This window comes from Rattus norvegicus, chromosome 1, assembly GCF_021556685.1.
Source record: "Rattus norvegicus strain SHRSP/BbbUtx chromosome 1, alternate assembly SHRSP_T2T, whole genome shotgun sequence".
NCBI lineage: Eukaryota > Metazoa > Chordata > Mammalia > Rodentia > Muridae > Rattus > Rattus norvegicus.
In genome coordinates, this window is record NC_141534.1 from 107,356,329 (window position 1) to 107,380,821 (window position 24,493).

General features: G+C 53.8%; 3 protein-coding genes across 22 annotated transcripts; 2 read left to right on the forward strand and 1 right to left on the reverse strand.

Annotated features, from left to right (window-relative positions):
• Positions 1–302: 302 nt before the first annotated feature.
• Positions 303–14,395, reverse strand: Sec1 (secretory blood group 1). 8 transcript variants are annotated; one of them, XM_087556174.1, is made up of 8 exons: positions 14,267–14,357; positions 13,338–13,444; positions 9,610–9,718; positions 7,080–7,169; positions 5,941–6,052; positions 4,709–4,797; positions 1,926–1,978; positions 303–1,707 (listed from the first exon to the last, which is right to left on the reverse strand). In XM_087556174.1, the coding sequence occupies exon 8, from the start codon at positions 1,532–1,534 to the stop codon at positions 635–637; it is 900 nt and encodes a 299-aa protein (XP_087412300.1). In that variant the 5' UTR covers positions 1,535–1,707; positions 1,926–1,978; positions 4,709–4,797; positions 5,941–6,052; positions 7,080–7,169; positions 9,610–9,718; positions 13,338–13,444; positions 14,267–14,357; the 3' UTR covers positions 303–634. The 8 variants fall into 8 exon arrangements, with proteins under 8 accessions (XP_087412300.1, XP_087412285.1, XP_087412270.1 ...); XM_087556159.1 differs by having other exon boundaries at positions 1,926–2,050; XM_087556144.1 differs by lacking the exon at positions 4,709–4,797 and having other exon boundaries at positions 1,926–2,050; positions 14,267–14,395.
• Positions 970–14,902, forward strand: Ntn5 (netrin 5). 7 transcript variants are annotated; one of them, XM_087556191.1, is made up of 10 exons: positions 3,303–3,419; positions 5,492–5,533; positions 5,684–5,865; positions 6,138–6,268; positions 7,853–8,497; positions 11,299–11,487; positions 11,658–11,807; positions 12,128–12,181; positions 12,572–12,652; positions 14,289–14,695. In XM_087556191.1, exons 4-10 carry the CDS (start codon positions 6,235–6,237, stop codon positions 14,693–14,695), a joined length of 1,560 nt encoding a protein of 519 aa, XP_087412317.1. In that variant the 5' UTR covers positions 3,303–3,419; positions 5,492–5,533; positions 5,684–5,865; positions 6,138–6,234. The 7 variants fall into 7 exon arrangements, with proteins under 7 accessions (XP_087412329.1, XP_087412317.1, XP_087412347.1 ...); XM_087556195.1 differs by lacking the exons at positions 3,303–3,419; positions 11,299–11,487 and having other exon boundaries at positions 4,568–5,533; positions 14,249–14,530; XM_087556203.1 differs by lacking the exons at positions 3,303–3,419; positions 5,492–5,533; positions 5,684–5,865; positions 6,138–6,268 and adding an exon at positions 970–1,054 and having other exon boundaries at positions 8,249–8,497.
• Positions 14,903–19,088: 4,186 nt separating this feature from the next.
• On the forward strand, positions 19,089–24,398 carry Ca11 (carbonic anhydrase 11). Of its 7 annotated transcripts, none has more exons than XM_087556229.1 (9): positions 19,089–19,585; positions 19,671–19,745; positions 20,477–20,619; positions 22,231–22,416; positions 22,596–22,724; positions 22,856–22,928; positions 23,251–23,405; positions 23,487–23,652; positions 24,270–24,398. In XM_087556229.1, exons 1-9 carry the CDS (start codon positions 19,519–19,521, stop codon positions 24,293–24,295), a joined length of 1,020 nt encoding a protein of 339 aa, XP_087412355.1. In that variant the 5' UTR covers positions 19,089–19,518; the 3' UTR covers positions 24,296–24,398. The 7 variants fall into 7 exon arrangements, 4 of the variants coding, with proteins under 4 accessions (XP_087412355.1, XP_087412364.1, XP_087412375.1 ...); NM_175708.3 differs by having other exon boundaries at positions 19,287–19,585; positions 22,629–22,724; XR_015623890.1 differs by lacking the exon at positions 22,856–22,928.
• Positions 24,399–24,493: the final 95 nt, after the last annotated feature.

Here is a 24,493-nt window from a genome sequence, read left to right on the forward strand (position 1 = left end):
AAGAGCCTCTGCGTCCCATCACACCTGAGGAGACCAGAGCAGGGAACAGTAACCAAGTCCCCAGCCAGGGCTGAGATAGCCTCAGAGGCTTTGTGCTCCAGGAAAGTGTCCTGGAAATGTCCTCCTACACCCTCTGGGTGGTATGAGGCAGCCGGCTGAGCAAGGCACAAAGAGCAAACCAGTAAGCAGCACCCTCCATAGCCCCTGTACCAGCTCCTGTCTCCAGGTTCCTGCCGTGACTTCCCTCAGTGATGTGCTGTGATGTGGAAGTATGAGCTGAAGTAGGCTCTTCACTCCTCAACTTGTCCATGGCCATGGTGTTTTATCAGAGCCGCAGAAACCCTAACTACACACTGGCCTCCGTGACACAGCACTCCAGATGCAGCCAATGTTAGGCCTATGATGGCTAACAGTGTGGGCATGGAGGAGCTCAAAGTACCTGTGCTGTTGCTGCTGAGCTAAGTCCAGGCTGTGCTCAGAGTTTCAGGAAGGCAGTGAGGTGACATCATTGACCTGCAATCACTCAGCTGAGAAGCATGCAAAACAGAACTGGGAATCCCTGTGAGGTCCCGAGCACGAGCACGAGCACGACAACAACATACCCTCCCCCCCACCGCCCCTCTGAGCATGTGCACTACAGCAAGGTCCTCTGGTGACTCTTGGGGGCTCTTGCTGAGGCATGGCCAGGGGCTCCTCTGTTTGGCTGTTCCAGATCAGCAGCAATGCCCACCCACTCAGGCAGATAAGCTGCTTCTGGCTTGAAAACCTTATGGAAAGGGGAGCTGGGCTGGGTAAAGTTAGCCAGGTAAACAGTATCCCCACCTGTGAGATAGGCAGCCCAGATACCAAAGGTACCCAAGGTGATGACGGTATGGTTGCACTGCATGAGTAATGCAATGTCCTTGGCAGGCGATCCTTGAAGGCCATTGCCAGCAAATGCCACGTCCCCTCGGGAAGCAACGATGCTCTTCCGGCACCAGGACATGTCATCACTGGTGACCACGAAGACTGGAGATGAATAGCGTGCCCGGAACATATCCAGGGCCTTTTCCAGGTAACCCCGGTCAGCCACCACGCCCTTCCACACCTTGGGCATGACATGCACATAGTCCCCTCGACGCACATGGACACCCACAAAAGTACTCGGCTGGCTCCCATTCACCCGCAGACCACGCAGGAAGGCCTGGGCCTCCTCCCGCACGTGGTCATGCAGAGTGAACTCCTTCAGGATCTCTGGGCGCAGGTGGTGGTAGAAGGTCCAGGAGCACGGGTATCCCGTGAAGCGCACATAGTGTCCCGGAATGTGGCGGTAACGCTCCTCCATCCAGTCGTTGAGATGGTATTTCTGCCATGGTATCCTTCTGGCTGTGTCACTGTGTAACACCGGGAGGCTGATCCTGAAGATGGGCGCTAGAGTGCTGTGCATGGATGCGGGGATAAAAGCAAGCCGTCCGTTCATCCTGGCCAGTGCAAACAATGTGGCGTATTCGCCCATCTGGTTCCCCAGCCGGCCTCTGACATTGATGGTGAACATGCCTTCCCGGGGCAGGTGTCTTGGGGATAAGACCACAAGGGCTGACGAGGCCCAGGGGGCAGGCACTAGACTGAGGCGCCGGTGGCAGTGGAAAATGGTAGACAACACGAAGATCACAAAGAAGAGGTAAAAGGTGGAGAGAGGTGGGCAGATGGCCTTGAGTCCTTGGAGAGCTGTAAGAGAAGACTGGAGTCAGGAGGGTCGGAGTAGGGGGTGGGAGTCTCTTATCCAGCAGTCATTCAGGAAGTGTTTCTGCCTGGCTCTGAGGCCAGCCCCACCCTTTCCTAGCAGTGTGCTGGGTCTCACTGTACCTCTCTGAATCTTTTCATCTTCTGTTCAATGAGCACGACTAGGTGTAATCACTGAAAACAACCGGATAGCCATCTCTTACCTGACTGCAGCCACTGTATGATCCAACAGTTACTTCAGGGAGGACATGGAAATCTGGTGTGATACAGAAGCCCCTCATCATTCACAGTCTGACCTAGAGTTTCAATTACTCAGGGTCAAGTGCGGCTTGAAAATATAAGTGGAAATTTCCAGAAGTAAATAACCTGTAAGTTCTAAGTTTTATGCTGAGGGTGATGAACTCTTTTACCGCCCACCCTGCCCCACCCCGCCCCCAGTTCTGGTGACCCATCCTTGTCCGGGGTACCAGGCCCAGTGCTCTGCATGCCTGGGTCACTTAGCTGTTATCCGGCCCATTGTGCTCCGGCTAGCGCTAGCGAGATGACTCAGCCAGTAGAGGCCTCCAGGCAGCCCTGATGTCCTGTGCTCACTGCTTAGATGCCACAAAGTGGCAGGGGACAATCAGCTCCTGAAAGTTGACTTTCCTCTGAAGAGATTTGCAGTGCTATGCTCAAGTAACCCTTACTTCACTTCATAATGGCTCCAAAGGGCAAGAATAATAATCACGGAGATTTGATCCGTCAGAGAGGCTCTATAAAAGGCTCCTTTAAATAAAACGACTAACAGGGGCCTGAGCAGTGTTTTAATCCTTTAATCCTTTAATCCTTTAATCCCAGCACTTGGGAGGCAGAAACAGGTGGATCTCTGAGTCAGAGGCCAGTCAGAGAGAGTTCTAGGATGGCCAGAGCTACACAGAGAAACCCTGCCTTGAGAAAACACAAACAGAGCAACTGTCAGGGTACATCAGGTACGGGGTGCTCACACTCCCACCCACAGAGCTCTTGGCAGCACTGCCACGGTTACCCTGCTTGCGCTGTTTCTTACTGTGTGGGACTCATAAGCTCTACAGGAATTATGGACATGGGAAGCGTACAGGGCTGTGCACAGTCTCCGGTTTCAGGGCCACTGTGGCCCTGCAGTATACCCACACCCCTAATGGCTGTGCTTCTAATACCTTCCCGTCATGCCCAGCCCACAAGGAATGGTTGCTTCTACTACATGCCAGCTGCTAGTGGGCTAGGACGACACGAGAGGGGCAGAGAGAATTCTCCACGTGGGCATTACAGAGGCCGGAGCAGGCTGTGGCTGCACAAACCAGATGAGCCCTATGTGGTTTTGCTTTCTGTGGGCTCGGGCTCAGTGTTCAGCTTAATCTCCGCCTCGGTTTCTCCTCCTGTGAGATAAGATGAGACTGGCAGACCCATGAGCACTGCGTTCTCTCTGTCTGTGTCAGAGTCAGGCTGTGCAGAGTTCCTGACTCTGCAGCTCTGGGTAGACCTGTGCCTGCCAAGACCAGTCAAATATAGCAAGTGAGGCAAGCACCTGCTCCTGGGCCAGGGCTCGGGGGATGGGCAGTGCCAACTTCCTGTTTCTGAAGCATTCTATAATGTAGTCTTATCATTCGACCTTTACACGTAGGTCTGTGTTTAGCCTCACTTCGCTGGGATAGAATTTGCATACCTAAGAATCCACCCAGGTCAGTGTTCCCCGAGTTCCACTAGTGTGGCTTCTAGTGCGCTCAGAGCTGCCTAATACCCGCCTCATCCCAAAGACTGTGCGTCTATAGCCCTGGCTCGGGTCCCACCGGCTACCTTATTTAGCTAAGCTGGTTTTGTCCCCACGGCTTGCTGAGCCACATGGTTAGTAAGTGGACGTGTACAGCATTGGTCTTTGGCCTGTCACCACCACCTTGTATGGTTATTTTCATTTCCCACCTGTGATGGGCACTGTTGTCATGATTCACAAGGTATCCACGTGGATGCTCTTTGGTTCCCTTGAGCACCTGTCTGGGGGGCACTGCTGGGTCGAATGTGGCCCTGTGGTCGCTGGTTTCAGGAACCACCAGCAGTTAGAGTTCCATTTCTCCATCTGCTTTTCTTTGCTGTTGACTGGCTATGGTGGGCAAAGTGCAGTGGGCCCTCACCGAGGAGACCGCGTGTTTTAACCTGCAAGCTCTGCCTTGGCACCGCTGGGCTTGTGTGGACTCTGATACGCAGCTCAGCTATGCTGGTTAGTTTTTCTCATCAACTTGACACAAGTTACCTGGGACCTTTTCGCCTGAGCAGACACCTTCAGGTGGCCTGTAGAGAAGCTTACGGGGGCATTTTCCTGATGAATTAGTATGGGAGGTAAGACCTCACCACGGGCTGTGTCACCTCTGCTCCACCATCCTGACATCTGCTCGCTCCTGCTTACTCTCTGGACAAGCCTCAGTGTCGGGCAGGCTCCCTCAGCTCCGCTACTCCTGGATCCCAGAGCCTAACTTTATTAGTAACCGGATCATTTCTGGAAGTCTAGACATTCAAGTTTAACTCAGGTTCCCAGAAAGGTCAGGCCCAGCTCTGATCACACACAGGACATCACACACACACCAGGTCTGACAGAAATACACCTCCTGGCTCTGCTTCACTTGCTGAAAAGCAAATCCATCCTCTCCCCCACCCCAGCCCATTTTCTCTCATTTCATCCCAGTCATTTTCTCTCTTGTCTCTGGCTCTCCACCCAACTCGAAGCGGATAGCTCAGCCCAGCCCAGCCAGAGCACCATGGAGGAGAGCTGGGCCAGACAACCTGGGCCAGAGAGGAGAAAGGGTTCAAGACAGTGTGCAGCTTCAGGAGAGGGAGTGGACGGACTTCCCGATAAACAGCTGCTTTGGGATGTGCCCTACTGCTGCCATCTTGAGGAAAAGCCCAGACTTCATCAGGCTATGCCAAGAGTGCCCTCTTGAGGTTGTTCCACAGCAAGGGTGGTGGCTGTGCTACCCACCTCCTTTCCAAACTGAGGCTGCTGACAGAGACCCTCCACCAGAGTTACTGTGGAGAGCAAAGAGGCTTGAGCTCTCCTGAAGTCAGGTCCTGTAAGGGTTAAGGTCTCGATACTTGGGGAACACATACCACCTCTGAATTGAGGACAAGCCATTCCCTGGACGGGCTTGGCAGTCCCACAGTGGATGCCTTCTGGGGGTAGTTCAGACGCCCAAAACAAAGTAAGGAAGAGAGGTCCCTCGGAAACAATTTAGGGACTTATGATGCTGGGCAGGCAGTGTCCTACAACAGACCCAGACCCTCTCTGGGTGTCCCAGCAGCCACCCTTCCAAAGCCCACCTGTCCCTGCTCCATAGCAAGTCACTCCCAACCAGCTACAGAACAGACCAGCTTCCCGCCTCTGTCTGACAGTAGCCTGATGGTGCTGAGGCTAGAGCAGAGACCTGGGAAGACTTGCTGGATCCACGAACCCCATGTGTCACCCTAATGCTCACACAGCCCTTGCTGGGACATGGTTCTCCGATGTGAGGTCTGCTGGCCTGAACCTTCTCTTAAAGCTTACTCCTCCTGCCTCCATGGGTCTTGTAGCTCTCATTCGTCTCTGTCCTTGCTCCTCTAAGATCCTAGCCTCGAGGATCACCTGGCAGTCTAGAGGGATCTCTTATTCCCAGGGCAACAAGGTCCTTGAGTCTTGTCCTGGGCCAGTTCTACACACTGGCAAGATGGTAGCTATGAATGGGACGGGTGCTCAAGAACAAACCCCACATACTCTTGCCTTGCTCAGAGGGAAGCCACAACACTCAGATGTTCAGAATACAACAGTTGGGTAAGTGTTTCAGGCTAAAAGCCTTGGGGCCTTAACTACCAATCACTGGTAGGCGGAGGGGGTGGGGGAAGCTGCCTTTGGCCTTGGCTACCTTCTTTTCCTCCCCAAGTTCAACCAGGCTTTAAGTATTCTCCGTTGCCCTCCTTGCAGACAGCACTGGCCTCTGGTTTCCCCTGCAGCTGGTCGGGAGGCTTGGAATTTTAGAGCTTGAAAGCAACTGACCTTAACACTGAATTAACACACTCACTCGTGGCAGGAGCTTGCAAGGATGGGGAGGGGCTGGCTGGCTTGGGGTCAGCCAGAAGCAGGGGCTGGCAAGCTAAATTCTTAAGGTAAGAGGAAGTGGAGCAAGTGGGAACAGGCTGGGCCCCCCATCCCAGGAACCCCAGCGGCAGCTGTCCCCCTACCTGCTTGGATCCTTCTAGGCCAGTTTGTCCGGGACCACCAGGCTGCAAGCCTGCTGGGGGCGACAGTGCTCCTGTCCCACGCAGTCTCGGGTGGCATGGCTGGCAGGGGCCTCTGTGGGAAGGCATGGCTGCTGCTGGCTAGGGTTTGGGGCGGGCAGGCGGGAGGTAGTGTGGGATTCTGCGGGCTCTGTTTTCAGCTCCCGCCCAGAACCCCCACTGGCCTGGGCCTGAGGACAGCCACTCTCATTCCTCCTGATTGCCTACCAAGTGCTGCGGCTACAGAAGAGGGTGGGGATGGCAGACTACAGGACACTCTTCTCGCCTTCAGGCAGGTTTGACCAATGGCTGGGCCCTAACAGCCAGGTAGGAGGTGCATGCCGACTCGGGGCAGGCAGGGGAGTCCCTTATGCCCCCACTGGCCCAGCAAGGCTATGAGCTACCGACTTTGGCTGGGCCTGCTGCTGAGATGTAGGAAGGCTGTAGGCCCAAATGGGCAGGGGCCAGTTCCCGCCGGCCCCCCAAGGGCACAGAGAACTTACAGCCTGGTGCTTCACAGTGTTTAGAGCCGGAAGGTGGGACCTTGAAATTACCTAAGCAAGAAATGTGTTTACAGGAATGGCTGGGGCTGGGGCTGGGGCTGGAGGTGGGGGGTTCGTTAATGCTACGTTATGGGTGCATAATGGCTCCAGACTCCTGGGGGCAGGGACCGGGGTCCATGAATTGGGCGAGACAGGCACCCTGTATGGGAAATGTGAGTGGAGCACAGGGCTGTGAGATTCAGAGCTAAGGGCACATGCAGGGGGCTCAGGAGGTCCCAAAATCCCAGTGCTATGAAGGGGAAGTTGAGAACCTTAGTCCTGTGGCTTCTAACACTCCCTAGGCTCTGGATTTCTGGTTTCTAAGTGTTTTGGCATTGGGCACACACCTTATGTCACCTCCTGCTTTCTTTCTTTCCTCTCATATTATCTATACCCCAGCATCAGCTCCCCCATCTGCTCCGGGGGCCTATAGGGATTTGGATCTAGGTCTGAGATTTGGGGTGGCAAGTGGGGCCACCTCCCAGCAAGTCCCAGAAATGCAAGTGCAGGGTCCCAACACCCTGAGCGGGAAAGGCAGGCCAGGCTCTGCCTTCCCAGTACCTGAGGGGTCTGCTCTTCAACTCCAAGGCATTGTTCGTTTCCAGCTCCCTCACCACGACCTTCCCTCAGCTCTGTTTTCTGGCTATACGCCTGGAGGGGAAAGGGTTAAGGATGGAGGGTTGGGGTAGGTGGCAGAGAGTCCACACTTTTGGCAATAATCCCCCTCCGTGCCCCGGGTGTGGAGAACAGGGTTAGAGCCCCATGTGGGAAAGGTTTCCACTCTGACCCACGTGGGCAAAGGCTGTTGCTTCCTGTCTAGTCCTTGGGTGTCATGAGTGTCTCTGAGCCTACCTGCTCTTCCCTCCAAGCCCCTGAAGCTCCTAGCTTCATGCCATCCATCCCAGACATCCTCCACCCTCCCTAGCCCTCTGGCTCCCCCCCCCCCACCTCCGTTGGTCTCTGTTCCTCTTCTGTTTCTTCCCTCGGCCAGGCTCCTCGATCTCCTCCTTGACTTGCTCTCCTAGGCTTTCACATCTGTTGGCCCTGCTGGCTCCTCATCTACCCTCACCCTCTCCCTGGGGCCTCTACCCCTCGACACTGATGGATAACTTTGGGGTGTTAAGCTCTGGATTAGTTCAGGCAAAATTCTCGATTTTGCCTGCGTTCTTTCCCTGTGGGTTATGTAAACAGTAATTCTCCCCAGATGGAACTATTTTCCTCGCTTCAGGGCAGCTGGGGAGGGGGCTCAGGAAGGACTGGGAGGAATGCAGGGTCCACAAGGATCCTCAGCAGGGTGGAGACCGACTGATCCCATCTGCCACCTCTGTCTACAGGTACCGGCTCTGCTGTGACCGTGCTCGTTGCCCTCAGCCTCTTGCTCCTCCTTAGCCAGGCCACCTCAGACCCATGTTATGACCCAGGAGGGCGTCCTCGCTTTTGCCTCCCACCAGTGACCCAGTTGGTTGGCAAGGCAGCAGCCCCCTGCTCTCAGACCTGTGCTCTTCCTGCAGACAGCCCTGACCCTGTCTGCAATGGCACTCTGACCCTGGACCTGGACGGCTCCTTCCTCTTGACGTCTGTCACCCTGCGTTTCTGCACCGCAGGACCTCCAGCCCTGGTTCTTTCTGCTGCCTGGGCCATTGGAGGCCCCTGGAGGCCACTATGGCGCAGGCCTGCCTGGCCTGGGGTTTTGGGGGGTCCCAAGAAGGTAACCTTTCACTCCCCACCAGGCCCCAAGACCAGGATAGTGGCCAGCTACCTCCGTGTGGAGCTCGGGGGGAAAGCAGGGCTGGTGACCACTGGAGTAAGAGGCCGCTGCCAGTGCCATGGCCACGCTGCCCGCTGTGCCGCTCGGGCCCAGCCCCCACGCTGCCGCTGCCGCCACCACACCACTGGCCCAGGGTGTGAGAGCTGTCGCCCATCCCATCGAGACTGGCCCTGGAGACCTGCCACACCCCAGCACCCTCACCCGTGCTTGCGTAAGTCATGGGTCTTGCCCCCAATCCTTGCCACCACTTGGACCCCTGGGAAACATGCCAACATGCATTGGCCCCTTGTTCCAAAGCATGCAGCATGCTCTCTTCCCTTCAGAAATGCTTTTACTTGCTTGCTGTCACACTGTGCTGTAGCCTGGTTCTCTTTGTTTGCCAGACACACAGACACACACAGAAACACACACACAGACACACACACACACACACACACACATGCAAACACACACACACACACACACAGAGAGAGAGAGAGAGAGAGAGAGAGAGAGAGAGAGAGAGAGCCCTCTGTCAGGGACCTTGACCCACCAGTTTTAACCAGTGGGCACACCAATGAAGTCCTGGGCAGATCATATCCCAGCGTCTGGTATGGCACTGGGTTTGGGCAAGGGGATAGGCAGACATACTTCCTGACTCCCGGGAGACACGGCACAGGGGAGAGTAAATGAAGAAACATTCTGATGGACCACCTACTGTCTGGATGAGAAGACTGCAGCCATCATTCACTAACACAAAGCCACATTGCGTGACCTGCTATGACCATCTGCCCAGCTCCCAGTAGGTGCTGCCATACTAGGCGACCCCAAACACAATTATGAGCAGCTTCAGCAGATGGCCTGGCCCAGTTTCAGCTCCTCTGCTCACAGTTATGTGGTCTCAGGCAAGGGATCTGATCTCTCTGTGCCTGTTTTCTTATTCAATAAAGTGTGGACAGTGACACTGTCCCTAAGGCTACAGAGAAGCCAGTGAGCTGGAGCCCTGGGAGCAGAGCTCTGTCCCTCCACTGAGCACCCACTATGATGACACTGCCAGGTAGAAAGGACACAGAGCTGAGGTGATTCTTAGGGGTTTGTCTTCCTAGATGCAGCCACCCCCAGAACGCGCTCTGGCCTCTCTTCCTCCAGTCACACCATCCGCTCCATTCCCACCTCTGTCTATGACCTCAGAAGGAGGCCTGAATACCTTCAGGCCCGTGGACAATCGATCTACTGACAGACAGATGCAGACGGATACACATTCCTCAGCTTTCAGGGAAAGCAGTGTCCTGGTCTTCTGCCCCACCCCCAACCCTACCTCAGGGACCAGCAGGGGAGACTCACCTGTCCTGATGCTGGGCAGGCTTCACGCAGGGCTTGGACAGGGCGTGGGTGTTAGGGAGGCTGTATCCATGAGTATGACCACAGCTAAGAGAAATGTGGCCCTGGGGACCTGGATGAGAGGCAATGACACATTCCTGGGGCTTTACAGAGAGGTAGCTTGACTGTCCTCTGTCCGCCATGTTGCTTGAGAAGCTGACGTGAGGCAAAGCTACTCTGGGTCAGAAAGGAGCTAAAGTCTGCATCTGCACAGAGGCACTGGAGCAACCCTGCCACTTAGAACCACCCAAACCCCTGGGAGACAGCAGAGAGCCTCCCTGGACAGGGAGCAACAGGGGCCCAAGAAAGGACTCATATTCTCAAGAACACAGAGCCGCCTCTACCCTTACTGCATGACTCCTCTGCTCGGTTCGGCTCCAGGGAGCTACAGGCCAGGCTCTCAGCCTCTAAGTCAAGTCCTTTCAGAGAGTGACCGGGTCCTCTGCTCTAACCTCTCTCTGGAATTCCTGGTAGAAGTACAGGACCTCGGGCCTGGGGATGCTGGATGAGCCCTTGATTTATGTGGATGGGTTCTGTTGTTTTAGCTTTCTTTCTTTCTTCCTTTCTTTCTTTCTTCCTTCCTTCCTTCCTTCCTTCCTTCCTTTCTTTTCTGACAATGTCTCACTATGCAGTCTTCACTGCCTGGAACTTGCTATGTAGACCAGGCTAGCCTACATAGCATAGAGTTGCCGCCTGAGTGCTGGGATTAAAAGTGTGCCCACCATGCCCAGCAGTTTATGTGGTTTTCAAGAACTCGCCAGGCATGGTAGGCTCTCCTATCTGTCAGCACTCAGGAAACAGAAGCAAGAAGACCGAAAGGTCTAGCTCAGTCGGGGCTTCCCGAGGAAGGAGATCTTTCCTGACCTGGTTCTCCCCCGGATCAAACAAACAGATGTATGATGTTTCCTAGTGTTTCTGATAAGCAGTGTGTGGGAGGCACAGAGGTCCTTGTGCTCATGGATGAGCACGAGGGGAGCCAGGAATGTTTAAAACACGGGGTTGTCTCTTGAGATGTCACGTGGTTCCCACTCAGAAGGTTGGGAATGGACATGTTTAATATCTTGGTGACCTTCGCACTATCCCTGTGGCTCAGACCACACCAGATCCTCCCCTACATCTTGGGCTTTTTTTTCTCTGTTCAATCTTTACGAAAGATGTCACGTACTTTAAAAGGAGTTTCAATGTCCTAAGCTGTTTTGCACACAGGATTAGGTTCATTGTCATTAGGAAATGTCACCAGACTGCGCTGTGCTTTATTAACTCTGCCTGAAATAAGCTAATTGGGGGTCAGACTCTCCATGTTTGAACCAGCACCAGCTACCGGGTCATCTTACCTCCTTGCCCTGCAGTCTAGGGCACAGAGCTATAGGACAGAGTAGTCCCCTTTGGGCAGAGGCAGGGACTGCCCCAACCCAGCCCATTCTTTCAGCACCGTGACCTCTCGGGAGGGTCACCCGCTAACTGGTGACCCTTGGGATACCACAGTTTATCGTGAGAATTAAGATATCCCAGGAATGAGCCACAGGCAGTCTCTAAAACCACAGAGCTCCATCCTTTCCTGAGGACAGGGTGGCAGGACGAAAGCTGGGGACGGGAGATGGACCTGGCCCTAACGTGCCTGTGTGACAGCTTCTGACCTCGTCTTGTTCCCAGCATGCTCCTGCAATCAGCATGCCAGGCGCTGCCGGTTCAACTCCGAGCTATTCAGGTTGTCAGGTGGCCGCAGCGGGGGTGTGTGCGAGCGGTGCCGCCACCACACAGCCGGGCGGCACTGTCACTACTGCCAGCCGGGGTTCTGGAGGGACCCAAGCCAGCCCATCACTAGTCCCAAGGCATGCAGGGGTGAGTGTGGCCTGAAGCCAAGCCAAAAGGGAAAGGGCAAAGCTGGCATTCTGAAACGGCAGGTACAGAGGTGGGAGCGAAGGAATTTAGAATGTCAGGTTTGGGGAAGGGGACATGGATTTTGTAAGGAGCCTATTGGCCCCAAGTAACTCATTCACTTTGTCATGAAGCCTGCCAGTGTCACCCAATTGGAGCAACAGGAGGGATGTGCAACCAGACCAGTGGCCAGTGCTCCTGCAAGTTAGGGGTCACGGGCCTGACATGCAATCACTGTGGTCCTGGGTACCAGCAGAGCCGCTCACCCAGGATGCCCTGTCAACGTGAGTCCTATAGCACGTAAAGCCGTCAGTCCTGAACTGGGGTGGGGGAATGACAGTCCAGGTCTCAGGGGACAACTGCAGTGTGTGGCTTTGGTTTGGGGGTGGCAATGGATGAACCCTGAATCCTCCAAGAATTCGGGCTGGGAACTACAGACTCTTCAGTCTTGGGAAGAAGGCTGAGGTTCTGGACTCCTGTTCTTATGAGGGGAGGGGAGGGTCCTGGTGAGGATGAAGGATGGTTGTACCCTTGAGAGTTGTTTGCCTGGATTCCTAGTGGTGATTCCTAGAGTTTAAGATGTGTTTCTCCTCTCCTCTGACAGGAATTCCAGAAGCAACAACTGCCCTTGCTACTACTCCTGTTGCATCGCGATCAGGTAAGAGGTTGGCAGAGACATTCCCAGCAGCAAAGGGTGTTCAGGGTGGGATGACTGGGGAGGGCACCAAGCCCATCTCTGTTGGTTTTGGTTTGCTTTATTTTATTTATTTATTTATTTATTTATTTATTTATTTATTTATTTTTTTATAGACAGGGTTTTTCTGGGCAGCCCTGGTGGAACTTGGTCTGTAGACCAGGCTGGCTTTGAACTCAGAGACTGGCCTGCCTTTGCCTCCCAAGTGCTGGGATCAAAGACATGCGCCACTATAGCTGGCCTCCAGGCCTTCTTGAGGGTGCAGACAGTCCAGCTGTCTGTGGAAATGGGGTGGGGAAATGGGCTACGACCCAGACCGTGGGAGCCCACTGCAGAGAGCATGGCCCTCTCCAGACCCACAGTGTCAAGGCTACTGCAATGTCTCCGTCAGCAGTGTGCACATGAACCTTCAGAAGTACTGTCAGCAGGACTACGGTAAGTGAGAGGAGAACAGGCCTGCCCTCTCCCCCATCCTCACTGTAAAAGGGAAAGGATGTTAGACCCTAAGGGACTGCTCTCCACCAGGATGAGACACAACAGAAGACAATGGTGGGAGACAGTGGGAGGAATGCCCCTGCTTCCTGTGCCTTTTTGTCCCTCATACTCTCCCACTTGCTGTGCATCCTGCCCTTTTGCCTTACCTCCTCTGAGAGCTGGAAGGAGAAGAGGGATGGGGATGAAGCGAAGGCCTTGTCATTTGCTGTCCCCCCCCCCAGTCTCACATCTGAGCCCTTGCTTCCCTCCCCACCCATGCACAGCAGCGCCCAATCCTGAGGCCTATGAGCTCAGCTCTCACATCTCAGGGACCAGGCCTAGCCAGAAAAGTACAAACCACTCCTGGTCCCCTCCTCCTGTCCCGGAGCATGGGCCCCCTTGCCTGAAGTATCATCACTTGCTTAAGTGTCACACGTGAGGTGGGGCTTCTCCCACCCTCTTCTCAGGGGCATTGATCCCACAGATCTGCCTTGCCAGCCAGAGCCTAGCCCCCAGGTCTTCCTGACCCTCCCCGACCACAGCACTGATTCATGGTAGCATGGCATCCGTCAAGTCTCAGGCCTTAGCACTCAATTCATTCTTTGGACCACCAGTTCACCCCCAAAGCCTTTCTGGCAAGACCCACCTCTCCTGAGGCCCCCAGTCCTGGGAATCTTCTCACTCTGTTACACTAATGCTCTGGACTTAGCTTAGCATGCTGGTACAGGCTCAAAATCTCCAGTTCCCGAGAAGCTGAGGCAGAAAGACTGCAGTGAGTTCTGGATATCGGCTTGGGCTAAAGAGTAAGTTCTAGACCAGCCTCAACATTTTAGTGAGACCTTGTTGCCCAAAAAGGAACCCTGGACTCTTGAGGCTACTGTTAGTAGTAACATGACTCCAATAGTTCCTGCCAGCATTATCTGAAGCTCCTAGAATGTTCTCCCTGATCTCTAGTGAGCATCACTCTGAACCTCCTCTTCCCTCATCCTTCTTAACCACAACCCTGAAACCCTGCTTCATATACTCTTCCTGATTCCATTTTTGGGCACACCCTATCCTCACTACCCCCACCCTCACCCCCAGCCTCACCCCCAGGTTCTGCAACTCACAGGGCCCTTACAGCCATGATCCTGAATTTCTCCCCTCCCCACCTCACATACCATTGACATCCACCACCCTAGACCACAGCGTATGTTCTTCCCAACTTCGAACCTGGCCTCCCTTTCATACATCTAGACCAGTGGTTGTCAACCTTCCAAATGTGGTGACCCCTTGTCCATGAAATAGTTCTCGTTGTTACTTTTTTTTTTTCTTTTCTTTTTTTTCGGAGCTGGTCGTTGTTACTTCATAACTGTAATTTTACTACTGTTACGAATCGCAATGCAAGTATCTATGCTGGTCTAAGGAGGCCACTGCGAAAAGATCGGTAGTACCACAAGGGGGTCGCGACTCACACGTTGAGAATCACCGATCTAACCACCGATCTAGGCCCTTGCCTGCCCCTTCCCACTGCCACATGGTGGTGTCATCTCCATCAGGCCTGCCCTCACTCCTCAGGGCCAGCCTCCCACTTGCCTGACACGGTGTCTTCCCTCAGTTCTGCACGCCCGGGTTGCAGAGTCCGCACAGGTTTCAGCATCATCGTCGTTGTCCTCGTTGTCCGAGGCGGTAGGACCCGAATGGTGGCGGCTGGCCGTGCACGTGCTGGCTGTGTTCAAGCAGCGTGCGTGGCCCGTGCGCCGCGGCAGCCAGGAGGCCTGGGTGCCCCGCGCTGACCTGTCCTGCGGCTGCCTGCGCCTGCGCCCTGGCGCTGACTACCTCCTCCTGGGCAGAGCTGCGGAGAACCACACTGACCCCGCGCACCTCATCCTGAACCGCCACAGCCTCGCGCTGCCCTGGAGGCCACGTTGGGCCGGGCCGCTGCGGCGGCTGCAACAGAAGGAGCGCGGTGGCGCCTGCCGAGGCCTGCTGCCACCCACTCGGAGCCCTGGGCCTAGGAACTAAAGTGAGCTACTCTGTAAGGTGTGAGTCAGCAGAGCCAATCAGAAGCAGCAGCGCTCGTGACTCCGCATGCGCCTCTGCCACGTGGACGCGAGCGATATTGAGCAAAAGGCTGGAAGCCACAAGCAGACCTTTGGGACCGGAAGTTACTGCTTTGGCCTGTGAGCCTTAAAGGTTATTTGTCACAATAAAGTCTCGTGTCTTGTGGAATTGTGTCAACAGACCTCCCATCCATGTTGGGAGAGTCTTTCGAAGGCAACCGAAAAAGGCCTTGATATGCCAAGCTTAGGTTCTAAATAAGTTGCCTGGGAGAAAGTGGCCAATGTACTTGGAAGTGAAAGGACTCCAGTGGAGTCACTGGGTTCTAATTAGATTTGTGCGGCTTGATGATTAGCCAAAAGACAATAGACTAGGTATGGCTGCGAAAGGCAAGAAATTTGAAAAAGGTGCCCAGTAGTCTCAGATCCAGAAAGTCTAGCACTTAAATACTTTCTTATTCCGATGGGGGAGGGGGAGGCTTTGAATACCACCTAGTCTTTTTTTTTTTTTTTTTTTCTTTTTTCTTTTTTTCGGAGCTGGGGACCGAACCCAGGGTCTTGCGCTTGCTAGGCAAGCGCTCTACCACTGAGCTAAATCCCCAACCCCACCACCTAGTCTTGAAATACAGTCTAGAGCCTTGGTGGCCCACTTCTCAGCACTTAGGAGGTGAAGGATCAGGAGTCCGGGACTTACCTAACAAGTGGAGTCTGAAGCTAAAACCTCTCAATCTACATTAAGGCTTTGGAACAGGCCCGGCCCAGAGCAAGCACCCTCTGAGTTTCCTGTTACTATTTGAATACCCAGAGGCCTCCGTCTGTCTGTGAGTACTCTGATGGGGAGGACCTTGCTAAGATCCCAAGGAAGTGGGTGTTGAGGGCAGGGAGAGAGGGTTAAGGAAGTTCACAGGGGTTGTGGGAACTACCCTAGCTTCTAGGGCTCTGGCTTTGCCTCCTCCCACCCAAGAGCCTGCATGTAGGAGTTGAAAGCCCAGAGCAGGGCAAGCCTCATGTGTTCCTTGTGACTCAAACTTTGTTTCTTGGGACCGAAGCAAATTGGTGTGAAATCCACATCTGTACCACTTGCCGACCAGGCCCTTCCCTTCCCTCCCTCCAGTCATCAGCCATGCCTGTCTGTGCACAGTAGTGGGGGTGGCACAGGTGGCCAGCAGACCTCAAAGGAGACAGATTCTGTCCACCTCACTAGCATAACCAAATGACTTCATGGTGGTGGTGGTGGTGGCGCACCTCCTGAAGTCTATATTTGTTCTAGTAGGAATTTGCCTACAAGAAAGAGGAGACAGGAAACTCCAGATGGAGTGGAAAGTTTTTGGAAAGATCCAGAAACAGGATGGGCTGGAGCCTAACTCATACAGTGCTTGTCTAGTGTGCATGTGGCTCTGGGTTCGGTCCCCTGCAAGCCCACTGTAAAACAGGTGTGGTGGTAAATGTCTATCAACCCAGCGTTGAAGAGTTACAAAGCAGGAGGATCGGAAGCTGATTTTCAGCCACATAATGAGTTAGAGGCTAGCCCAGTCTACCAGACACCCTATCTCAAAACGAACAGTGGTTAAAGGCCTGGTGTAGCAGAGAGAGTCAAGCAAGGTCTGTTGCACACTTGTTATCTCAGCACTTGGGACGGTGAGACAGGAACGGCTATAGTTGGAGCTCAAGGCCGTCCTGGACTATATAGGGAGACCTTGTCTCAAAACACTGCACTATATGGCTTAAGAAAACAGACACTTGTCCCACATTCTAGAATTGTTAATATATATATATATATATATATATATATATATATATATATATATATTGTTGGCTTTGGGTTTTTTGAGACAGAATTTCTCTGTTTAGCTCTGGTTATCCCAGAATTCACTCTGTAGACCAGGCTAATCTTAAACTCACAGACTGCTTGCCTCTACCTCTGGGGTGCTGAGATTAAAGAGGCGAGCCACCTCACATTTTAGAATTTAAAATTGAGAATCAGGATGTTGGTAGGATCACACTGAGGTGTTAGAAAGGATCATCCCTCCTCTTCCAGAATTTGGAGCTTCCTGGCTTGTGGCCCTCTAATTCCAGTATCTGCCTCTTCCTCACAGGCTTCTGTCTTCTTCTTCTTCTTTTTTTCTTTTTAAGATTTATTTATTTATTTTCTATGAGTACACTGTAGCTGTCTTCAGACACACCAGAAGAGGACATCAGATTCCTTTACAGATGGTTGTGAGCCACCATGTGGTTGCTGGGAATTGAACTCAGGACCTCTGGAAGAGCAGTCAGTGCCCTTAACCACTGAGCCATCTCTGCAGCCCTGTTTTCTGTCTTGAATCTTCCTGCCCTGGCTGTTAAGGGTACTTGTTCTTTGATGTAGATACATCCTAATAATGAGAGTGATTTCATCTCAAATGATACCTCAGTATGGTGGATTGACATACCATCTACATGGAACATGGAGGATGGAAAGTTCACAGCTCCCCTGAACTAGAATGAGTTCAAGCTCCATTTCTGTCACACAGTGAGGAACTGTCAAAAGGAAAAGTTACAGAAAGTCTGGTGATGTACGTTCTCTGAAGACTGCCACTCTAGAATCCCCTGAACAGGGCCTGGAGACCTGACTTGACAGTAGAATCCTTGACATGCCTAGAATCCCCCAGTGAGGGGCTGGGGGCGTGGCTCAGTGGTAGAGCCCCTGCCTAGAATCCCCCAGTGAGGGGCTGGGGCGTGGCTCAGTGGTAGAGCCCCTGCCTAGAATCCCCCAGTGAGGGGCTGGGGGCGTGGCTCAGTGGTAGAGCCCCTGCCTAGACTCACCCAGTGAGGGGCTGGGATGTGGCTCAGCTATAAAATGCTTGCCTAACATATAGTGTCTTGGGTTCATCCTCAATAATGGGGGGAAACAAACAACACCTTAATTACATAAGCTAAGACTCCTTTGTCAAATAAAGCCCATTCCTGGGTTCCAGGGGATGTCTTATTTTCGCAGCAGAGTGAACACTAGTCAGTCCACTACAGTAGGTGTTGCTCCCTAACTCTGTGGAACAGGACTGAGGCTGACCCTGCAGTATGGACAGCTTCAGGGCCGAGAGAAGCCCACATAGCCAGATCTTTCTGCCAATACCCTCATGACTGTGTTTTCTCTCTCTTCCCTGCGTTTTCCCCACTCCCTACTCTCCTTGTCTGTGTTGTCTTGCGTTTGGAAACATGGTGGTCTCCAACATGAGCTTCTCCAAGTCACCACATCTGCCTGCCTGCCTGCCTGCCTGCCTGCCTGCCTGCCTCCCTCCCTCCCTCCCTCCGTCCCTCCCTCTCCTAGGTGCTCTCCTCAAGTCACTTGGTCTATGACTGAGCCCTCTCCCCTGCCTGGGTTTCTATCCTTTGGTTTTGCTCTGTGCACAAGTGACCCTGTATATAGGGCCCCTGGTGTGAGACTCCAGGTCTCTTTCTCTGACCTTTTATACTTGGTGTCTGTCTCTTTGGATCCTGTCTGTCCTCCATTTCCTGCCTGAATGCGCTCTCTCTCTCTGTCTCTGTATCTGCATCCATCCCTGCTGGCCCACCTGGCTCCTCTAATCTCATAGGCGGGTCTCCCTGCTTCTGTCTCTAATGTATTTCTCAGTGCTTATCTCTCTCCACCTCTCTGTTCTTCTGTGACTTAGTCATTCTTGTTTTCTGTGAGCTGTTTTGTTTAGACAGGGTCTTTCTCTGTAGCATAAGATGGCTTCAAATCAGTCTCCCGAATACTGGGATGGAAAGTGTGAGCCACCATGCCTGGTCTATGAATGTATATGTCTTTGTCTCTTTTCCTATGACCTGACATCATGCCTTCTAGTCTCTCTGTCTCTCTTTCCTTTCTGCATAGCATCTTGCACACTTGCTTCTAAGCACATCTCTCTGTGTCTCTGTAACTCTGTATATGCCTCTTTATTTGTCTCTCCTTGCCTGGTTCTGACCTGTGTCTATCTCTCTGTCTTTCCCTGCTTTTTGACATCTTGCTCCCCCCTCCCCCTTCAGTGCACCCTGTCCCTCCTTCCCAGCATCAGCTCACCTCCAGCCTTCTCCTCACCCTCCAGCCCCCCAAGCCTCTTCCTCCCAGTCCTGCCCAGCAGGCTTTCTGCCCACCAGGTCCCCAGCCCCTGGTCCTTTCTAGCCTTGGCACATAGAGCTGGGGGCCTCGGCTCCGTCGGCTGCACTGCACCTCCCTTTCCAGGGCTGGGCCCAGGGGTGCCGCTCTTTCTAGCGCTGAGACCCCCCAGCCAAACATCAAACCAGTGGGAGCAAGTGGGTGGGTAAGAGGGAAGCAGGACCAGAGGTGATGGAGGAGGGGGTGGGGAGGAAGAGGGGAGGTGGAGATGGAAAGAGGGAGAGGCAGTGCAGGGCGAGGGAGGAGGTGAAAGAGAAGGAAGAAGGGAAGGCAGAGCCGAATAGGGAGGAGGAATAGGACAGAGGGAAGAAGAGAAGGCAGGGTGAGGGAGGAGGCGGAGGGAGAGGAGCGCACGCGGCGAGTGCGCGGCCGGGTTCGCTGGTTGAGAGCGAAGAGGGGGTGTGCATTGGCACCGAGAGGGACCCGGGGCCGGCGAGGGCGATCGCAGCTTCGGGAGGTAGAAAGAGTGCAGGGCGCGGGCCCAGGCGGGCGGAGGAGTGAGCGTCAAACGGGCTCTGGGGTGCACGGTCCCAGCCCTTGCATCTCGGGAGCTGGGGCTCCCGTTCTGGGGACAGCCAGGCTGGAAGTCCCAGGAGAAGGGGAGGGAAGAGCTAGGGGGTCGGGCGCTGGGAAAGGGTCGCTCCGAGGCCTCTTGGATGGGGGGTGCGGCTCGCCTGAGCGCCCCTCAAGCGCTGGTACTCTGGGCCGCACTGGGAGCGGCAGGTAAGACCTGGGGGTGCTGGCAGCATCCTCTGAGGGAGGGGCGGGTGGGGTGCCTAAGAGAGGGATGCAGCTGCTCTCTTCCCAGCTCACATCGGACCCGCACCTGATCCCGAGGACTGGTGGAGCTACAAGGAGAATCTCCAGGGAAACTTCGTGCCAGGTGCAAACAGGGTGGAGACCCAGAGTCCGACCCCATATCCCTAGGCGCCGTTTTCCCCAGTTTCGGGAGCCTGGGTCCTCAATCCTCTCATCTTCCACCGGACCAATGCTCCCAGCCCCTGCCTTCTTCCCTCAGGAGTGGGGCCCAGCCTCTGAACCTCAGCGGCTCACCATGGGACATTATACATGCGCATTTCAAGTAGTGAGTGGGAGTGAGTGCAAGGAAAGTGTGGGGGTGGAGAAATGTGTGTGTTTGCAGCCATAGACAGGCCCTATTCCTGCTGGAAGGCACAGACTTTGTAGCTCAGGTCCCTGCCCCGCCCCCTCGCCCGGGGCTTCGAAGTCCTCTTTTATAACTCTTCTCCCCTAATATTCTTATCCAGCTGTGGGACCTGGGAGACTAAAAGAACTACAAGTCCCATGGGGCTACGGGGCAGACCGGAGATTGATGAGATGTTTTCACCTCCGAGGCCTACTGGGAGTTGTAGTTCTGTTTTTACATAGCCCTTTTAAAGATGAGAACAATATAGGAAAGGCTTGGAGGTATTATGAGTTCCTAGGAAAGGATTCCAAAAATTCTTCTAGGAATCAGGATTCTGGCTCTCATGTCCTTTCTCTCTTAGACCCAAAGCTCCAGATTTCCTCCCTCTTACTTCCTTCAGCTGGGGTTATCCCTGCCCTGATCCACACAGCAGGTCCTGCCTGGAATCCAGCCTATTTTTGTTCCCACAGGGCCTCCCTTCTGGGGCCTGGTGAACGCTGCCTGGAGTCTGTGCGCTGTGGGGAAGCGGCAGAGCCCTGTGGATGTGGAGCTGAAGCGGGTTCTTTATGACCCTTTTCTGCCCCCGCTCAGGCTCAGCACCGGGGGAGAGAAGGTAAGGAGCTTTGAATAGAGTGGGTCTAAGCAGAGGGACGTGTGTGCTGAGTTGGATGGTGAATTATGGGGAATAAAAGATACTGGCAAGATGGAGAGAATGCTCCTTAGTCTCTGAAGATCACCCGCCCTGCCTTTTCCCACTCCTTTCCTCGACCTCCCATGTTTACCCAAGCAGTGAAAACAGAAGATAACTCATGCCAAGGATTTGAAAAGGCTGAACAAACCCACTAATCTTCACAATGACCTCCAAAGTAGCTACTATATTAGTAGCCTCGTTTTATGGCCCAGAGAGTTGATGTTACTCGCCTGGGGTCACACAGCCATCTCACCAAGTGCCCTGGTCTCAGTGTCTGTACTAAGGACTCTGCTGCACCTTTTCTGTAGTAGCGCTGGCACCGTGAGCCAAAAGCCTCAGACTCATTTTCTAGGCGTTACCTCGGTGCCTCGGACGCGCTTTCTCACTAGGCTCGAGGGGTCGCCCTCATCCAGTCCTCCTGCCTGCCAGGCCTTCAGCTCTGCAGTCTGTCAGACCAAAGCCCCCACCCCCATGTGGAGTATACCCAGGAAGCTGAAGCAGGGGCCGGGACAGTTCAAAGCCAGCCTGTCTCAAAAAAGCCAACAAAAGGGGCTGGGGATTTAGCTCAGTGGTAGAGCGCTTACCCTGGGTTTGGTCCCCAGCTCCGAAAAAAAGAACCAAAAAAAAAAAAAGCCAACAAAAAATAAACTGTGGTGAATCCCCGTGACTGCCTGCAGGACCTTGCATCAGGCCCCGGGAGCATTTACCTATTCTTTCGTTGTTCACTAGATTCCGTCCAGTTCCACAGGTCGGCTCCTGGCCTTGGCCCGTGCTCTTCCCTCTTCCTGGAATACCTTTCCCCACTGTTTATCCTTCCATCGTCCAAGTGTTACCTCCTCAGGGATGACTTCCCTGACTTCTCCAACTAAGCTGGTGCCCCATTAGACCGTGTCACCAGTCTCTATTCCTCCCAGTTGAGTGCAGGTGTCACCACCAAGCAGCCAGTTTTGTAGTTCCCCATCCCCACGTCTCCTCTCTCTTCGCCCAGTGCTTTATTTTTAGTGTTCACTGCAGATTGTAGCAACTCAATATTTTTATTTTATTTTATTTTTTAAAAAAGCCTCAAAATACCCTTGCGTATGTTAGGGGGGAGAGGCCTATGAAGGTCAGGGGGTAATTTTGTCATATGTTTTCTCCTTCTGCCTTTATGTGGGTCCCAGGGGTCGCGTTCAGGCCATTAGGTTTACACAGCAAGCACTTCACGCACTGAGCTATATCGAAAGCCTCTATGCGTTTTCCTTGTTCTGTTTTTTGGAAAAACTCACTCTATAGCCCTGTTTGGACTTGAACTTAGGGCAAGCCTCCTGCCTCAGCTTCCTCGGGGCTGGGATTACAAGCCTGAAACAGCAGTCATGGTTCAGTACTTGTTCACTGAATTAAGTCATCATTGTTGAGCACCTCAGAAGATACTGAGCCTGGAGAGCAGCTCATGTCCACGCTGTATTAGATAATCAGACTCGGGGAACGAGATGAGTGGAGGATGGGAGAGGTTCATCTCCCTGTGTCCTCCAATAGCTTACACTTCTCCCACAGCTCCGGGGAACCTTATACAACACTGGCCGCCATGTCTCCTTCCTACCTGCATCCCGGCCTGTGGTCAACGTGTCTGGGGGTCCCCTTCTCTATAGCCACCGACTCAGTGAACTGCGGCTGCTGTTTGGAGCTCGAGATGGTGCTGGCTCCGAACACCAGATCAACCATCAAGGCTTCTCTGCTGAGGTGGCGACCCCTAACCTGACCCTCCACACTAGATCACCCTGGTTTCTTAGCTTACGGTTCGCCCCATCCTTCTACACAGGGCTGCCTCTCCCTACCCTATGTACTAATCCCTGGTGCAGTCCTGGACACCGAAGGCCTGAGAGTTGAAACCATCCATCCTCTCTGGCCCTTCCGCTAAGGAGCCCTTCTCTGTGCTTCCTCTTCCTCCCCAGGTGCAGCTAATCCACTTCAACCAAGAACTCTATGGGAATCTCAGTGCTGCCTCAAGGGGCCCCAATGGCCTGGCCATTCTCAGCCTCTTTGTCAACGTGAGGGAGGCATGATGGGCAACTGGCTTCCAGGGTGTGAGGGACAAGGGAGGCTGGGAGGCTAACCTGGGGTGGTGGGTCTCTGTGGAGCCCTGGGCTGCTGTCTTCCTCGCCTCGTGCCTCCTGCATAGGTGGCTGGCAGCTCCAACCCGTTCCTTAGTCGCCTCCTCAACCGGGACACTATTACCCGAATCTCCTACAAAAGTAAGTCTCCAAGCTGGGGGTGGAGTCCCAGCTACGAGGGAGGCTGAGGAAGGAGAGTGACAAGGCCAGCCTGGGCTACTTAGCAAGATCCAGTGTGAAGACAGAAAGGGAGGAGTGGCTGGAGATGCAGCTCGGTGATGAGGGCCTGGTTAGAATCACCCAGTGAGGGGCTGGGGTCCTGGTTCAGTGGTACCTGCTTAACATGTCTGAAGCCTTGGGTTCAGTCTCCACATGGCAACAAAAATAACTAAGTCCCTATGTATTGGTTGTACATGTGGGCTCCCAAGGGACCCCCTTTCACATTGGCTTGATATCTACACAGATGATGCCTACTTTCTTCAAGACCTGAGCCTGGAGCTCCTGTTCCCGGAATCCTTTGGCTTCATCACCTATCAGGGATCTCTCAGCACTCCTCCCTGCTCTGAGACTGTCACCTGGATCCTCATCGACAGGGCTCTCAATATTACCTCCCTCCAGGTGACTGACCTCCAGGTGTGCATGCTACCCCTAGCCTGAGCACCGTCCCTTTCCACTCACCGGTGGTTTCTCTTGAGGCAGATGCACTCCCTGAGACTCCTGAGCCAGAATCCCCCCTCCCAGATCTTCCAGAGCCTCAGTGGTAATGGCCGGCCCTTGCAGCCCCTGGCCCACAGAGCCTTGAGGGGCAACAGGGACCCCCGGCACCCCGAGAGGCGCTGCCGAGGCCCCAACTACCGCCTGCATGGTATGCTTCGTGTGTACCCCCCTTCTCCATGTCTTGACAGTCTGCACTCATTCCCAGTTGTGTCTCAGTGTGACATGCCCCTCGTACTTTCTCACCTCTCAGTATGAAACAGTAGTGCAGCCCACCCCTCTTCGCAGCTTAGTGCTAAGGCCTGACACCCTCTGATTTCCTTGTGGTACAATTACATACTGGTCCATGCCCTCTGCAATATTGTCACTTTCCAAGATGGTACGGTCCAAGTCACCTGCTTACAAATGGTATGACCCTACTTAAGGGCTATAGTCTTGACAACTATCCCCTTTCTGAGAATCAGTGTGGTACAATCCCTCTGTCTTCCTGAAGGTGGTTGTGCCCTGGGGAAATCTGTTGGCCTCTTGTCTGGTTTCTCAACATGGTACGGCTCAAATGACCATATCCCCTTCCTGTATTACTACCCTTATGCAAACCAGCCTAATCTGCACGTCCCACGTGGCCTTCTTCCCTCTCTATATGGTCCGGTCCAGGAGCTGACCATTTTCACCAACTTGGTATATTCCATTCCCCCTTAGCAGCCTGACTGTAGTACAGCCCTATGCGCTCAACTCCCACACCCCTCAAGCCGGTGCTTTCTTTTGCAGTGGATGGTGGTCCTCATGGTCGCTGAGACTCCCCAACGAGGATTACGCCCGCCTGTTCTGAGTTTCCTCACCAGGGGAGGGGAATTCACCCCAAAACAAAGCTATTAAAGGGACTGAATGTTTCCAGTTTCTCGGTGGTTTGATTATCAGCTGCGATTGAGAAATATCTAGATATTAAAAAATAATCCTTCCCGAAGCCCAGGTCTTTCTGCCTTAACCTGCTC